General features: G+C 41.4%; 1 protein-coding gene across 2 annotated transcripts in view; it reads left to right on the top strand.

Annotated features, from left to right (window-relative positions):
• Window positions 1–3,959: 3,959 nt before the first annotated feature.
• The window catches only part of cgnl1 (cingulin-like 1), a 32,556-nt gene continuing 19,778 nt past the window's right edge, over window positions 3,960–16,737 (top strand). Inside the window, exons 1-8 of one of the 2 annotated variants that reach the window (XM_083911450.1) lie at window positions 3,960–4,096; window positions 7,243–8,962; window positions 9,194–9,288; window positions 11,118–11,220; window positions 11,617–11,727; window positions 12,146–12,282; window positions 13,511–13,649; window positions 14,205–14,417. In XM_083911450.1, the coding sequence (XP_083767576.1) occupies window positions 7,295–8,962; window positions 9,194–9,288; window positions 11,118–11,220; window positions 11,617–11,727; window positions 12,146–12,282; window positions 13,511–13,649; window positions 14,205–14,417 (2,466 nt within the window). In that variant the 5' untranslated portion in view covers window positions 3,960–4,096; window positions 7,243–7,294. The remainder of the gene's footprint in view (window positions 4,097–7,242; window positions 8,963–9,193; window positions 9,289–11,117; window positions 11,221–11,616; window positions 11,728–12,145; window positions 12,283–13,510; window positions 13,650–14,204; window positions 14,418–16,737) is intronic. The other variant, XM_083911451.1, reaches the window with a different exon arrangement.

The raw sequence follows: 16,737 nt of genomic DNA on the forward strand, positions 1-16,737 counted from the left end.
TGAGAGGTTTGATCCCAGTTCAGTTTCCTGTCAGAGGTGACACTCAGAGGAAAACTGCTGACTGCTGTTCTGCTCAGGAGGAGCTCTGTGATGCGATGTAAATCATGACATGTCATCTTTCAATGACCTCTGCCGGGAGAAACAGAACAGTGTGGGTGTGTTGGGCTGGTGGTGGGTGTGTGGGACCACCATGTCAGAAGGCTGGCTTCCTGTCATAGCTGCTGGGCCAGCTGACACAGAGTTCTTGGATCACATTCTTGAAGCCCGACCAAAGCGCCTACTGCTCCTCCTGCTCCGAACAGTACGATCATCTGCCTCTCTGCTACTTTCAGGATGCAAGCTGTACTAAAGCTGTCGCTCCGCTTTGTTTTGTTGGATGAATAATTAGTAGTTCTTTCCAGGGAACTTCTTGAAAATGAATTCACAATTATTCGAAAATTAACTTCATACTACAGCTGCATAGCATGCTGGGGCGATAATAACATTTCATTAGAATACAGTTGAATTAGCGATTTCATTAAGAACAATGGAGCAGCTCTACTTTAGGAACATACAAATATGTGCAGGCGATTGTCAGCTGGGATTTCTTGTTGCAGGAATATTTGGTAAGGAGTCACACAGACTCTTTTCATCGCCAGTGTGAACTAAATACTAGCTCAGGTGTAGCTGTGATGAGGGGCGGAGGGGCCTTGGCTCATGTGTCCATGATACAATTTTAGTGTCTGTTGAACAAGAATATTAGAAGCATATTGGTTATTCTGGGTAAGTGCTGTCACTGAACCCAGTTCTGATATTCTTCTTGTTTTAAAAGAAAGAAGGAAGTTAAAAATATGTTTGACTTTGCCCGGGCATTTCTGAGGGTTGGGTGATATGGCCAAAATCTTCTATCCTGATAGAGGTAATTTCATAACGATATATATCACATTATATAGCATGTTCTCTGATAATTCAATATATAAATAGTCTATATTAAATAATCACACGGTAAAGCCTATTTCTGTAACTTGAATTTAACAAATTGAATGTAAAAAACTGAGCATTTTCTCATTGTATCAAGGACTTTGGTGCAAAATATAAACTCAAAGTAGTGACATAAAGGTGTATGTATTCATACATGAATTCATCACGATACGATTCCATTTAAAGACGATAAATGATCATATCGAAATTTCGCTAATTCCTTATCCTAAGGTGTTGAACACATGCATACTTACAAAAATAATATCATACCTTAGATATCTCATGATTTGAAAAACTTAAAGTCTTTGCTGAAAAGAAGAAAAAAAAGAGATAATTGTCACACAATTCTCCACCTGTTGAATTCCCTGACCATTGATGGATAACTTGTGGAGGTCCACAACTACTTCTGTTATTTTGTAAACATTTAGCTCAAAGTCGTTGGCTGTAAACCAGTCCACCAGGGATAAAACCTAATTTCTGTTCAAAATCAACCTTTTAATGTGTATCACTGCGCAATCTTAAACATTTTAACCCAGTGGGAGTCATTTCTCCACCACATTAATTTCAGTGGTGGCTCACATCAACTCTAGAGATAAAATCAAATCAGCTAAACGTGTGTCTCTATGACACCTCTGATGCATGTTAGTTAGTTAGTTAGTAAGATTTGGAAAACGCCTACAGTCCTTGTTATAACCAGGAAAAGACTTAGCTGTGTGTACTGAGCATGCCCAGAGGTCCCAGCTGGAGCACCTTAGCAGAGAACAGAGCTCTCATTGTGTGCTGCTGTAACCCAGCACAGTGGCACAGAGCTCAGATTAAAGGCTGCGGTCTCTCTGCGGACACAAATATAAACAGTGGGCTGCTACATTTAGCAGTTTAATCTAGTTTATTCCGCAGCAGAAAGTCTATTAAAAGAACCTTGAGTTGATCATTTCTTCCAAATCTTAGTGTGTGTCAGAATCATAGACTCAATGAGCATTACACATTTTGTTTTTTGTGTCATTGTCAGTTCTGGAAAGTAATTAAGTACATTTACTGCACTTAAGTACGATTTTCAGGTACTTGAAATGTTGCGCTTCTAACTTCAATTGAATCAGTTTCTTTGATGATTCAGAACATACAAATGAATAATGCAGATTAAACTACTCAAAGGTGTGTAAAGTAGTTCAAATTGACTCCATCTCATCCATCTACAACATTTAGATGTTGCTTACTTATTACATTAAAATCAAATCATTATTTTACATATAAGTACACTTCACTTACTATTTTGTACTTTCACTTAGGTGAGATTTTGGATACAGGTCCTTATAGCAGCATATTTGTATTTCCATATTTGTGGCATTACTTCTGTTTTACTGAAGCAAAGAATCTGAGTCCTTTTCACTGGACAATGTGAACGGAGACCGTGGAAGTAGGGAAACTGTCATTGTATGAAATATCATGTGTGAAATTGAAGGTATTTGGGTAATTTTAACGTTTTTTCAAGACATTTTCCCCAAAAATTTAACTTCAGTAATTTCACAGGGGTTTCTAATATTTTGTCCACCTCATATGGAAGGTGGTGGAAGGTTACATGGAAGAGCAAACATATTAAACACTTTAAAATATCATGCAATCCAATACAGCCTCCAGGGTTACTACATAGTTAAATCAGCATATTTCTAACAGTGTCAACAATAATAAAATGTGTCACCAAATGTTACAGGACTGTTGGATTTCACGACACCATACAGGTGTTAATGCCTTTCCGGTCGCTCAGTGTACAGCATGAACAATTGCATTGTTATGATGTATTTTTATTTGGACGGTTGTTATTATTATTAATCCATTTGTTGTTTTTCTAATTTCATGAAACAATTTTATCCAGTACAGGTGCTGTAAAAATGAAACGAGATACTGTGGAGATATTCATATGTATACAGTATATGCCCTCATCTCCCAGTGCACCTACAGTATCCCTGAAGCTCACTGTAATCCTAATCCTGCTACTTTAAACCAGATATTATTTATCACTGCTCACTGTTGTTTGCTTAGTCCTGCACTTCCTCTTAAAGCGCACGCACACAGCAGATATTTATAAATCATAAAGAAAAATAACATTCACTCTCCAGTACAGCCAAGCCACAACATTTTTCAACATTTCATCCTCCTGCTTGCTTTGTACACTGTAATGCTTGACTCCCACCACCCCTGCATCCCACACTGGGTGTACCTATGGTGGTGTGTTTACTGCCCCGTCTGTGCAGTTACATGCCTGCATCAGTACCACCACCAGCACTGGTTCTCATTAACTAACCGCATTCAGGTCAGCTTACTATCCACTAGATGACGCTCTCGGTTTTTAAAGACATGCAGCTGCAAATTGCATTTAAGCAGATAATTAAACTGAAGGCAGCACACGGGTGTAGAATTCTTCCAGGACATAAAATAATAAAACAAACCAGAAAGTAGTTTGTACATGAAACTAAAATCGATGCATGAATCTAAAGTGTGTAACTGTTATTTCAACCTCCCAATATTGCTGGAATTTTTCAGTAGGGAGTGTCTGACTTGTTGGTATTTCTCCCAAAAATATATCTACTGGGTCCACCCATGTGCTTTTCCCCCCACATAGCAAAATAGTGACTCATACTCTATGTGCTTAGTCTTTTTTTATTTTGTGATAATGTGTGTTTTTTAATGTTGGCCCAGCTTATTTCAGACTCGAGCGAATATTCCTTCATTACTTTCTATGGGGGTCTAAAGTTTCACTTGCTTCGGATAAGTTTCTGAGCTGAACGGAGCCGAGCTTGGCCGGTCCAATCTGGGACAAGTCCTGCCAGTAATGCTCCAAGGGAGGATTCGTGATGGTTTAAATCTGTTCCTGGACCAGCCGGCTGATTCATTTTTTGGGGGGCGGGGGTTTGTCCGCTTGTTTCAGGAGGCGGAGCGGCCCGGAGGAGGGTCGGGACGTCCCTCTGAAACTGTCCTGCTCTCTCTCTCTCTTAGAAAACAACACAGCACTAAATAAGTTAGTGAAGCAGTGGCGTGGGCACTTTGCTCAGCCCGTTTATCTTTTTCTTTTAAAAACTCTCTTTTAAAGAAACGTTTTATAATCCGTGAGAAGTGAACGAGAGAGAAAGCCCCGACGCTGGTGAGTAAAGTTAAATAACTAACAGTGTTCATTGTGCATGTCTGCTGGGAGAGCGTCAACAAGAGACAACAAACTCAACATTTAACAGCAAAAACATTTGCTTTAAACTTAACTTAAGTGACTGAAGGGAAAGGAGAAAGAAGTTTGACAGTAAATCTCTGCTGCTGGTGTGATTCATGCCACCTGTTGCGATGTGAAATGTCCAGGAACTGCGTCAAACTCAAACGCTTTGCCCACTTCACTCAGCTGCCTGTTTACCTCACTCTAAATACCACTTTGTGTTTGCCATGTACACGTTATTTTTTAATTGTACACTAGTTACGCTCACGTTATACCTGACGCTCCAGCTCAGTGAACTCCCATTCATGTTACGTAACTATAATATTTTCCCACAGTGTTAAATCATCGCTGTCTAGAGTGACTTAGTTCACCTTTTTTTTTTTTTTTTTTTTTTTTTACATTCGTTCATTCAAGGTCGACCCCCCAGCTGCTCTTGTGTGTTTTCTCCATGCAGTCATGTGAGTCTGTAGCTAACAGAGTATAGGCACCGTGTCTGGACACAGAAATCTAATCAGTTCACAGGAGGAGATAAAAATCAGCTTTGTTAGATCTCCCCTCTCTCTCTGCACAGATCAGAGCCAGCAAGGGCCCTGACATCCAAGCCTGTGCTGTGACCCCTTCTGCTTTTGCAGCACAGGGGGTCAGTGAAGGCACCAATACTGTGTGTGTGTGTGTGTGTGTGTGTGTGTGTGTGTGTTTGTGTTTGTGTGTGTATGTGTGTGTGTGTGTGTTTGTTTGTGTGTGTGTGTGTATGTGTGTGTGTGTCTTTCTGCAAGTAACAATGGGAGGAAGACAGTTGCACACTTGTCGGAGCATACATGTGACACTCAGGATGAAAGAATCTATTGTGTGTCATCTTTTTAGCTTTAATCTGTCCTCGGCAGCACTCTTCCTCCTGAACAGGATACTTTACCTTGGCCTCCCTTCTTCTTCCCTCCTCTGCGGACTGAAGAGTGGAACTGGTTCGGGTTTGATTGAAGCATCAAGATAGACAAGTCAACACACAAAGTTGACAAGTTGACAAGTCAACACACAAAGTATACTTGTCAAAATTAAGCTGAGGGGAATTGTTCTCATGCGGTGCCAGGCGTGGCCGACATGTATAAAATAAATGGCTTCTTGCTTTATGGCAACTCAGCTGAAACGAAGACAGCCTCTGCTAACCTATCAAATCATCGAAATACACTTTTAATGAAGCCTTGGCTGACCAATATCGAACATTTTTGATATAGTTATAGACACAGTTTTTGGGGAAATCAATGTTGACACAGGAATGCCTTTTTTGGCCAATTAAGCAAATTATAAATACCTGACAAATATTTATCATATCCATGCAAAAACATAAAAACTTGTAATAAAATTTGAGTTTTGAACTGTCCTCGCAATGGCCTTATGCAACTACTTAGACAACCTCATTGGCAAGTCTGTGTCAGTTGACAATCCTGTATTTTCGCGGCACGTATCGTCTTATCTTCAAATGCTAGCCACAAGATGCTATATTATTTCTGAATAGGTAGAGATGTTCCGATGCCAATTCTTCCTTACCGATAAAGATTCCAAACCCGAACTTGGGTATTGGCCGATACCGAGTACCAGTCCGATATTTTTTTAAATTATTATTTATTTTGTTATTGTGGATGTGATATGATTGCTATTGCTGTGTATGGCTTCTGGTTAATCCCTTTGTAAAGCATGAACAAATGAATGAATAATGAAAAAGACATAACTTTATTTTATTATCTAGTTTGACGGTCAGTCGTAACTGAAAAAGAACATAAATAAACTGCTTTAAAGTAGATTTCTTTCAGGGTTTTCAATTATGTGGTATCGAATCGGTGCAGACTTGTGTAGTCACCAATACCGATACCGGCATTTTAGGCCGTATCTGATACTGAAACTGGTATCAGTATTGGAACAATTCAACAGTATAAGTAGACTATCAGTTGCACATAGGTCTTTACCTTTTTAATGCTAATGTGATATATCCTGCTTGTGGCTTTGTTGTTGTCTTATCAGTGTTCTTCCTCCAGGCCCATCTTGGTCCGTCTTTGTATTGTAACATCTGGTAGAATGGGACTCTATCAGCAAAGGCAAACAGGAACCTGTGAAAAGCCCATTGTCCAGTGAAACACATGTTGGCTTCTGATGGCTTTGTCTTTACCGGCTTCCTAGGCATAAATGTGTCCTGAAGAACACTCAGCAGCTTACTTTAATATTTGTACACAGTTTGATATTTATTGCCAGTTGTATTCTCACGATGGGGCTGCAAATCTGTCAACCCGAGGTAACCTTGCAATTGTTATAAATGTGACAAAAGTGAGCAGAATAACATTTTGTTGCTCTCTTTTCAAGGCATATCCCACGAGCGTGGGCTGCAAATTACAATGTAATTTACAAGGATCAGTTACGCTGTATACACACACACACACACACACACACACACACACACACACACACACACACACACACACACACACACACACACACACACACACACACACACACACACACACACCTCTAACATCTAACCTGCTCTAAACCCAACACCCACCACAGTTGTGCAGAGATGACAGAGCTCTCACATTTCTTTCAGGTCTGACCGACTCATGTTGAAGTGTTATCTTCCCGTCACCTTTCTCTTAACCTGTTAAACCTATATTCTTTGTCATGCGTGGCAAACAGTCATTTTGTCGTGCCATACCTGTTAGTCACACACCTGTTCTTCTCAACAGTACCTGGCATGGTTTTGCAAAGAATGTGGCTGATGTTGACTCATATTTTCAGAGATTTTATGGGCTGTGAGATGGTTGAGGCAGCACCGGGAGCATACTGTCTCATTCTTCAGTTGTTCAGAGCACATTAGCCGAGCGGTTTGATAGAAAAGATCTCTGTGGAGAGAAAACAGATAACATTAAGACTTGTGCAACACAAGAAAAACAAATGAAAGTGGCGACATAATTGAATGCAGTGAGGCTTTAATGTTTCATTCGTGTCTGAGCGTCGACCTGGGAAGCATTTGTTGATATTACTGAATTATGTAGTGTCTCCTCTCTGACTAATAAACCTGTCTGAATCTTTGCTTTCAGAGGTGGGCCGCCTGATCCAGGGAGAGGGATTTATTTTCCTTTTGCATTCCTGATGGAGTCTTACAGAGTGACTGGCATTCCTCACAGTGGACCACAGCGGGGCCACACTCAGCCGTCCCGCCCCTCCAGGCCCCACAGTAATGGAGCTGGTACATACGGTCTCAGCATCCGCGTCCAGGGTATAGATGGACATCCCTACGTTGTTCTCAACAACCAGGACAAGGGTCCTCAATCCTTTATCGACCCTAATAGTAACGGGTTCATCGACGCAGAAGGCTCTTTTATTGAGAACTACCAGGAATATGACTTCAGGGGAGGAAAGGAGGCTGGATCCAACAGCCCCTTCATGGAGTACAGGTCTCAGAAGATGATGCCTCACACCGGTCCTCAAAATGGCTTCGTGGATTCGCAAGGAAACAAATCATCATCCCTTCTGAACTTTCAGAAGCACCCTGAGATACTGCAGCCATATGATCCAGAGAACAACTCCCTAAACCTTGGCGGTTTCCACAGCCTACCCTCTAGGCCTCTGCCTCTGGCTGAGACTGGGAACCAACACCAGCGTTCTTCCTCAAAATCTGCTGTACCCACATCATCCAATGCCAAGGCATCGAGCCTGGACCGGAGTAAAGCACCTGTGCAGCAAGAGAAGAGGCAGCTTCCGTCCCATAGTCTGAGTGAGACGGCCCTTCCGAAGCCGAAGTCACGGGCCGAGTCTTTGCCGCTGTCTCAGCTCGCTCAACCTCAGACCAGGCCGCACACACAAATGGCCCAGCCGCAGTCCAAACCTCGTCTTGCCAACTTGAATCCCCCTCAATCCAAGCCAGGCTCTAAATCCCAGCAGCAAACAGTGGCTTCAGCCCTGCCTCAGCCCACTACGGTGTCAAGTCCCACAAGCGAGCGAAGCAAGACGTCATCATGCATGTCCCCTACTTCTATGAGCAGCGGCAACTCCAGCCTGGAGCGCAACCGCCGTGAGCCTGATGTCCTTCCTCTACGCAGGACCGACTCCAGTGGTCCAGTTCTTCAGTCGTCGTCCCGTTCCCGTCACTCGTCCTCGTCATCCACCTCTAAGGCTCTGGCAGATGATCAGATGGATGCACTGTATGCAGACAGCATCAACCGCCACGAGAACCGCCGCTACATCCCTTTCAGTCCAGGTTCAGGCAGAGACATTGACACAGGCTCCATCCCTGGTGTCGATGAGCTCATTGAGAAGTTTGATGGCAAAGACGGCAGCCACCAGCGCAGGGGCAGGGCCGGGCGTAGGAACAGGATCAATCCAGAGGACAGAAAGCGCTCACGCAGCGTGGATAGCGCCTTTGGCCTTCGAGACAGCTCTAGCTATGTGGAAGGGTTGAGCCGCCAGCGAGGCACATCGATGGAGCATGTCCTGCGACCCTCACAGCTACGGCTGCAGAACAAAGCCGGCAGTCAGGACTCCTGGCTCATGTCTTTAGATGGTAAGGGCGATTCAAGGGCTTCATCTCGTGTCACCAGCGCGCCCGGCTCCCCCCAGAACACCATCTCTAAAGAAGTGGGTTCCATACAGGGTTACAAAAAGCCACAGAGTCGTACCTCTTCAGTACCGTTTAAGAGTCAAGAGAGCGAGGACGGTGCCTCCTCAGGTGGAAAGGTTTCGACAACAGCGATGTCAATGTCGCTATCCAAGCCTTCTTCCTCTGCAGACAAAAAGTCCAGTGCGGAGGGTGATGCTCAGGTAATAAAGAGATCTACGCTGGAGCGTTCTGATTGAATCATACATTTAGAATCTGAAATGTCTTTGTTTTAGCTGATGTCTTATTTTACTTCAAATATAAGTATATAGTCCAGCAGAGTCTGTTCAGTCTTATCAAAATCGAGGATCTGTGTGGGAGAGGAACCATTTTTTCTTTGTTAGGATTTCTCTAATTCCATTCAGATGTCCCCTTTCATTTCCTGTCATTTCCAGGCGACACCTGATCTTCTGAAAGGTCAACAGGAGCTTTCACAACAAACACACGAAGAGACAGCAAAACAAATTTTGTTCAATTACCTTAAGGATGGGTGAGTTATATTGGCTTTTCTGTTCTCATCAGTGTGCTTTTCAGCTTTATTTATTCATACTGATAAAAGAAATGACCGAATGTTGTAAAAGTGTTCTCGTCGTAATCCTTGCCTGAGCATATTGTGCCCAAATCCAAAATATTGCCCCCCAAGCCAATGCATCATGAATCGAGAAATGTTCTCTGGGTTTTTATCAGAGTTGGACTGTTTGTGATAAAAGTTAAGGAATGTGTTCTTCTTACCCTCCCATCTCTGTGAGAGATCCAGCTGTCTGGAGTTTGTTTTCTTGCAGAATCCCACTTTCTCTCTCTGCTTTCTCTTTGCTGCGATGTGAAAACATTCTGTTTGCTTCTGTAATCAGAAACTTACTGCCTGTCAAGGAAAGGCATGTTGGGTGAAAAGGTTAAATCGGTTCTGGTTTTATAATGAGTTAAATATGCATTCTTTACAGTCTTTTAACTTATGTTAGCAATTGACTGTTGAATTGTTTTTGAAGAACGTTGGAAGTGAAACACTAAATCAGTTGTATTACTTGTGCATGACTTTACAGCTAGAAACAGTTTGAAAGTTTCTACAGTTCTTGTGCGTGCTGCAGAATTGTGATAATATGGAAAGAGAGCAGGAAACTGCTTGGGTGTGTCAGGCCACAGGTCAGGAGTCACAGGACAAAGAAAAGGAAACACAGATGGAAGTGCTGGGCCTGAAACTGAGCTACATTCCCAAGGCCTTAAAAGACAAACATTCACAAGGTTATAAAGGTTTAATGAAAATCATCTGTATGAGGAGAAGAGAGGTTTGGGGGGATGGCTGTCTGTGTCAGCCATGTAATTTATCTTAAAATAATATATCACTGCTGTCATGTGAAAAGTGGTGTAACTCCAGCAGTTTCGTGGATTCTGATGTTTTCACTTTAACCAAAGGATTAAAAGGGGGCTGAGAAAATCCTCCCATATTTGCGCCTCCAACTTCTGGCGATAAACTCAGAAATGCTTAGTGTTTAATACAAATCTGCTTTTCTTAGCTGCGGAGAAGTTGTTGTTTAGGTTTAGGAAGGGTTTAACTGACCAGAACAATACTGTAAATGGATGCCTTTGTTATCTTTTAAATTAACTGTTACCATCGGAGAGAATGGGTAGAAAATATGTGGGTGTGGCTGGTTTCATGACCAAATGCTGTGAATCCATGCTTCCTAAAAATGTGCTTGGTTTCAATAATTAATAATATGAACAAAACTACTAATTGACCATTAATGTTTATTGTATCATATCATTTATATTATATTATCTTAATGCATTTAAAAGCATCGGAAATGGTGTTATTTCTTAACATCGGCATGGTTGCTGCAACATTTTTCCTACTAATTTACCAAATGATGTAATGCGACTTTGAAGCAATTCTGTTATACTGCCCAAATGTTTGATTCTTCCGCTCATGTGCCTAATAGTTAATTGGACGGGTGTAATGAAGCAGTTAGTGCTTTGAGGTGACACATCAAAGCAGCATGAGCCTTCCTGACCCTGTCTAAACTGGGAACAACTTACTCTTTTCCCAGAAAAGACTGGAATTCATTCCTGTTCCCCCAAACACTGAGAAAAGTCGTTTTTTAACCTTTTAATAACCTGTGTGTGTGTGTGTGTGTGTGTGTGTGTGTGTGTGTGTGTGTGTGTGTGTGTGTGTGTGTGTGTGTGTGTGTGTGTGTGTGTGTGTGTGTGTGTGTGTGTGTGTGTGTGTGTGTGTGTGTGTGTGTGTGTGTGTGTGTGTGTGTGTGTGTGTGTGTGTGTGTGTGTGTGTGTGTGTGTGTGTGTGTGTGTGTGTGTGTGCGTGCGCAGAAGCAGCGATAATGATGAATCAACAAAGAGAAAGGTCAACCTTGTCTTTGAGAAGATACAGACATTGAAGTCTCGGGCCACAGCAAGCGCACAAGGCGACAACGTGAGACATTGTTATAAGATTGCATACACCAATAACAGTTAAATAAGTCAGTAAAAGTCTCATCTGCAATATTTTAACGTTTATATTGGAATCATAAACTTAGGGTTGTGACACTGCAGTTTTACCTTTATGATTTAGCAATGGGTGAGACGTGTGTTTGGGGTTCAGCCTCCCAAAGTTAAGCCCAGTCGGCTGACAAACAAACTTATTTGTGCTAAAGTGAATTTGAAATGTTCTTCCTCAACATCCCGTCTGATCTTTAAACCAGTGAAGTAAATTGTGATCTCAAAGAGATTTTCAAGGGACCTTTTCAAGACCAAATATTCAGTTTGTGTTTTATTCATAATAGATCAATAAGAAATAAGCAACTCTAAAATGTCCGTCTTCTTCTGATAGACTCTGGACTTTGCTGCACAGACCAAAGCTCTGCAGGAGCAAAATGATGAACTGGGGAAAGAAATGTCCGAACTGAGGAGACAACTTGAGGACGAAACCACGGTAACAACAGTATGACATCAGCCTGTTTATGTTGGTTTATCTCTAAACTTGATTATTGTTTAAGAATATCTGTTAATCAAGGGTTTGGTTGGAAAGTAGGTTTAATGATAACAGTACAACTTGGTACTATTTGTTTGATGTAGAAACATAAAAGGCACATTTAGAATAAACAACATCTTGAAAACCGGAAATTCTGTAGCTAGTGGGTGTTAAATAAAGAAAGAGGGAATTAATTTTCATCATGCGCATCTTATATGCTGCTTTTCCTTATAGTTGGGATCCTTTTATCTTAACATTTGAAACATATCCTGATATTATATTATCACAATTGAGTTGTCAAATTGATTCAAGATGTAAAAGACTGGATGTGTGTATCAAACACTGAAACTGAAATGTCAACATTAATATTTGTGTGTTTCGCCAATAGAAGAGTCGGGCTAACAAGAGGACAGTAGCGGGTTTGAAGGAGCTGCAGCAGGAGCTGGAGCGGAGTGCAGAGGAGTGCAAGCGCCTGAAGGAAAAATTAGCCAAAACAGAGTTGGAGCTCCAGACGACCGTAGAAGAGTAAGTTCAAAGTGACAATTCTGGAAAATGACATGTCAGTAATGATTTGAGTAGATTATTCAATAAGCATAGAATTGTTGTGTTTTAATTGTCAATGCCAGTACTTTTCCTCTGTTAAACTTAGATAGAAATGGGTGGTTAAGATGTAAAACGCCTGAGTTCAGCTCCCTTCACTGTTATCTCCACCTCGGTTGTATATGCTCCAGTGAAAACAACTGGGTCTTTTTGTGGTGGGAAGCCGGTGAGGGATCCTGATCGTTTTGTTGAGGATCCTGCACATACAGAGTTTGGAACAGAGAGGGATATCATGAACCTGAACTTTAACGCCCTCCTGGTGAAGCTCTGCTAGTGGGCAGTTGAAGTTAAGAAACCACGCTTTGCACTGAAAGTTGCTTCGCACTTACGTGTCTGTTGATGAAACCACTCATACTGTTGGTAGTTACTGAAGTAGTTACCATGTCAGTCTTATTATACAGCTCCTTGTGACTGCTCTAGTTCATATTTCACTCTCCCTATTGATGTGTACTTGGTGACTGATTTTCTGTTCTTTCTGACTGCCCCTTTGCATATTATTCAACTGTGACTGCTCAGTCTGATGTTGCCATTATCCATATTTTGCTGGTTTTGTTTGTGGTTCTCATTGTTTTAGATGGGAATAGTAGGAAAATTGCCTTGTTTGATCTAAAGGTTTTTTTAAATTTCTGAAACATTTTTTCGGATTTCCTTACTATTGAATGCTACACCCATTTATTTCTACCTCCTTCTACGTTAAATTGTCAATATTTTTCAAATCCAGGATCTTTCACTTATCAGTTTTGATTGAAGTTTTGTTTCTCAGTTGATTATAAAGTATATTAGAGTTGATTATCACTTATAGGTTCAGCTTTAGTGTTTCTTTTTCAGTACAAATGGCCCAGTACCAAATATAATTTCATCTTCAGCAGGAACAGATGCTCATTCAGTCTACAATACTGTGTTTGAGGTGCCTCACATCACTTATCACCTCCCCCTCGTAGTTGTCGTGTAGAGCCAGTTTAGACATTATTGGTTTTCCATCGTTCAGGTCCTAGATTTAACCCCTGTGCTCTGTAGGCCTCACATCAAGACCCAGCACAGGTGCTGCTATTAGTATGTGCAAATTAAGGTGCAGGTGTGTGGGTGTGTATGTGCATATACACAGTATGTTGAGTACCTGTACTGTGTTGTGACATGACATGTGGTTTGTCAGGCTGTTCCAGGTGAAGATGGAGAGGGAGCAACACCAGACGGAGATCAGAGACCTGCAGGATCAGCTGTCAGAGATGCACGACGAGCTCGACTCAGCCAAGAAGTCAACCGCAAATGGAGATGAAGACATTATTATGGCGGTAATGCATGCAGTGCAGCTAACTTACCTAAACCACCGTGAAAGATAAAAGCTTTTCTACTCTGCCTCTAAAATATTAAACCATGTCCATTAACCATATGGTAAAATGTAGCTTTGTAGTGAGTTAACATTAAGTTGATGTTTTATGCTCTATTTTAAAAGTTCAAACTTAAACACAGCTTGTGTAGAGATGTTTTCAATATTGATATTGTTTGTCACACGGAAATAACACAGATTGCATTTTAGTTTGCTGTAAACATTTCTATTAAAGCGTTACAAATCCATACAGTAACGGTTTTATCTGAAAGATTTCGCTCTGGAGACGCTACAAAATAAATAGATCTCAATGGGAATACAATATTATAACTGTATATCTAAAATTACCACATTGTTGTTATTGTGATGTTATTATATAAACGGTTAAATAAATGTGGTTGCAGTGAGAAATGTCTGTGTGGCCAAAGGCAAGAGCAAACTTAAGGGTCACGGTCAAACCCTGCAGGTCAACTCCAGTCTGTGATAGAGAGTTGCCAAACTGTATTCATTTTTCCCACAGGACATGATGCAACTGAAGCTGGAGATGCAGGAAGTTCTCCTGGCCAAGGAAGAGCAGGAAGAGGTGCTGAGGAGGCGAGAGAGGGAGCTGACGGCTCTGAAAGGAGCGCTGAAGGACGAAGTGGCCGCTCATGATCAGGAGGTGGACAAGATGAGGGAGCAGTACGAGAAGGAACTAAGCAGGCTGCAGTTGTCTTTAGCGGAGGCCAAGCAGGTAATGAGCCTCCCATTTGTTTCTACTTCAGTCCGACTCCCCGTGTTCCCTCCTCCTCATTTCCCTGCTCTCGCCCTCCCCCACTCCAGCAACACACCCTGTCACAAGGGAGTGTGGAGATAAGCAGCGCATCAGGGGGGGCTGTGTGTGTGTGTTAGTAACTGTGTGTGTGTGTGTGTGTGTGTGTGTGTGTGTGTGTGTGTGTGTGTGTGTGTGTGTGTGTGTGTGTGTGTGTGTGTGTGTGTGTGTGTGTGTGTGTGTGTGTGTGTGTGTGTGTGTGTGTGTGTGTGTGTGTGTGTGTGTGTGTGTGTGTGTGTGTGTGTGTGTGTGTGTGTGTGTGTGTGTGTGTGTGTGTTATGCTCATCAGAGGTCCTGCTGCTTTGAGGTGACGTTACTTACACCTTACTTCTATGGTACTGAAACGGGCAGGATATAATGTATCTATTATAAGATTAGTATTCTAAACCAGTATATCTGTGGAAAAGGAGTAGGAAGGGAGGCAAAGAGATTCTGTTTAATTTGGATTTTAAGGAACATTTTTTTAAATCAAGAAAGCGACATATGGTTTGAGTGGAAAGAAAAGTCCTTTTAAATGTCTTACAATAAGACATTTAAAATATTATCATCCAGCAACATAATTCCAAAGACCTGCGCTAATTATACTACTCTATAGTCAATAGTAGTTTCTCAAAACCTGCCTCAGTAGCACAGTTGTAGCCTCATGTACATACTGGAAGGCAAGTTAACATTTGACTTTTCAGTATTTACAGAGTTCCTCCCACATTTCTGTTAACCCTGTAAAGTCCAGTTATACTTGTACATGTATAGATTTACTGTTGTGATAAGCAGATGTTTTTGTGCATATCTGCTGTGCTATTCATAAATCAGTGATTCCATGATTTGGTTTTGCCGACTTGCAAGGAAACGCTGATGATTAAAAACTTAAAATTAATAAGCTAGGATATATTCACATACAGCAGTGAAAAGCAGTACCTTTTTTAATTTCTATTTATCTTTTATCAAATGACGCAAGTAAACTAAGCTCAAGTTCACATATTTGAGCTGCGTCAACGGCTCACTGATAAAATAAAAGCGAAACAGTTTGTCAAAGTCAAATGTAGCTCGTCATCATTTTTCATGGGAATTCTTTCTAGACAGTCAAGTGTGGAGGTGTCTTCTTATCTCAGCTTGTTCCTCTAGGGAGGAACATTTTACAGGAAGAGTGATGTTTTATAATAACATTTAAAGACATTTATCTGTGTATGACATATTTAGGTGTTACCTTACTGGCAAAGTAACTCTTGTAGTTTAGGCTTCTTTCCCACTGGCCAGAGAAAACACTTATACCAGCTAACATCTGGCTTTTGTTTAGTAGGAAAGGTTACAATTGGCATTGATTCCTGGGACACATGAAAAATGACATTTTTCCACTGCGATGCCGTCAAGGCAGGTTTTTTGGGTGATCACCTATTAACAGAGAAATCCTGGAGAGTCACTTACAGACATGGCTAACCCCGAGTAGCTTGGGGCGGAGTGCTGTACCATCCAAAACGTTGTATTTTAACAAGTCGATTACTAAATGTTCTCTGTGTTCTCTTTATTGATCCCTTTGGGATGACTCCTGCAAGGAAATTGAATTTCCAGCAGCTTACAAAAAACATTAGGGAGGTAGATGTAAGAATACAGGTAAAATAAAATTCACAGAAAATGAAATCAAATAAGTTAAATTTAGGGGGAATGTATAAGATGGCTGCTACGGCTTGTAGCATTGTAAAACACTCTTTTTTTTCTTTTTTAATAAACTCTGGGTTGGTCTATTACGTTGTTGGTGCATAATTTAATGTTTAGGGACTGTTATCATGCTATTGCAGAGGTTTGGTGCTATTTTGAGCAATATTAGTGGTTAAAAAAGCAGTTTTGGATGGTTCACTGCTCTGCCCCAGCTACTCAGTGTAAGCCGTGTCTGGCGGCTAGCGGCTCTTTGGGTTTTCTCTGTTAATAGGTACTCAAACTTGTCTCGATGGCTTTTTTGATGTATTTCATGCCGAAAAAGGCAGTGGGTTTCATTTCTGCTGGAGTTACACTTAGAGTAAAGGATTAGAAGTACATTTTCTATAGAGCACAAACGTTTTGTAAACTGTTGTTCCAAAAATGGAGGAAGGTGAGTTAAGATGAGCAGCAGTGCTTAGCATTGTTTTCAGTAGGTTCACTGTGTGACTCACGTGTGTCCTGTTTGTCTCAAAGGGTGGAAGTTGTCCTTGTTCAGGGCTTCCTGTAGGCCTGGTGGGGGTCTGCACACAGCAGAGAGCATTTCCTTCTG

Source organism: Echiichthys vipera, assembly GCF_963691815.1.
Source record: "Echiichthys vipera genome assembly, chromosome: 1".
Classification (NCBI taxonomy): Eukaryota; Metazoa; Chordata; class Actinopteri; order Perciformes; family Trachinidae; genus Echiichthys; species Echiichthys vipera.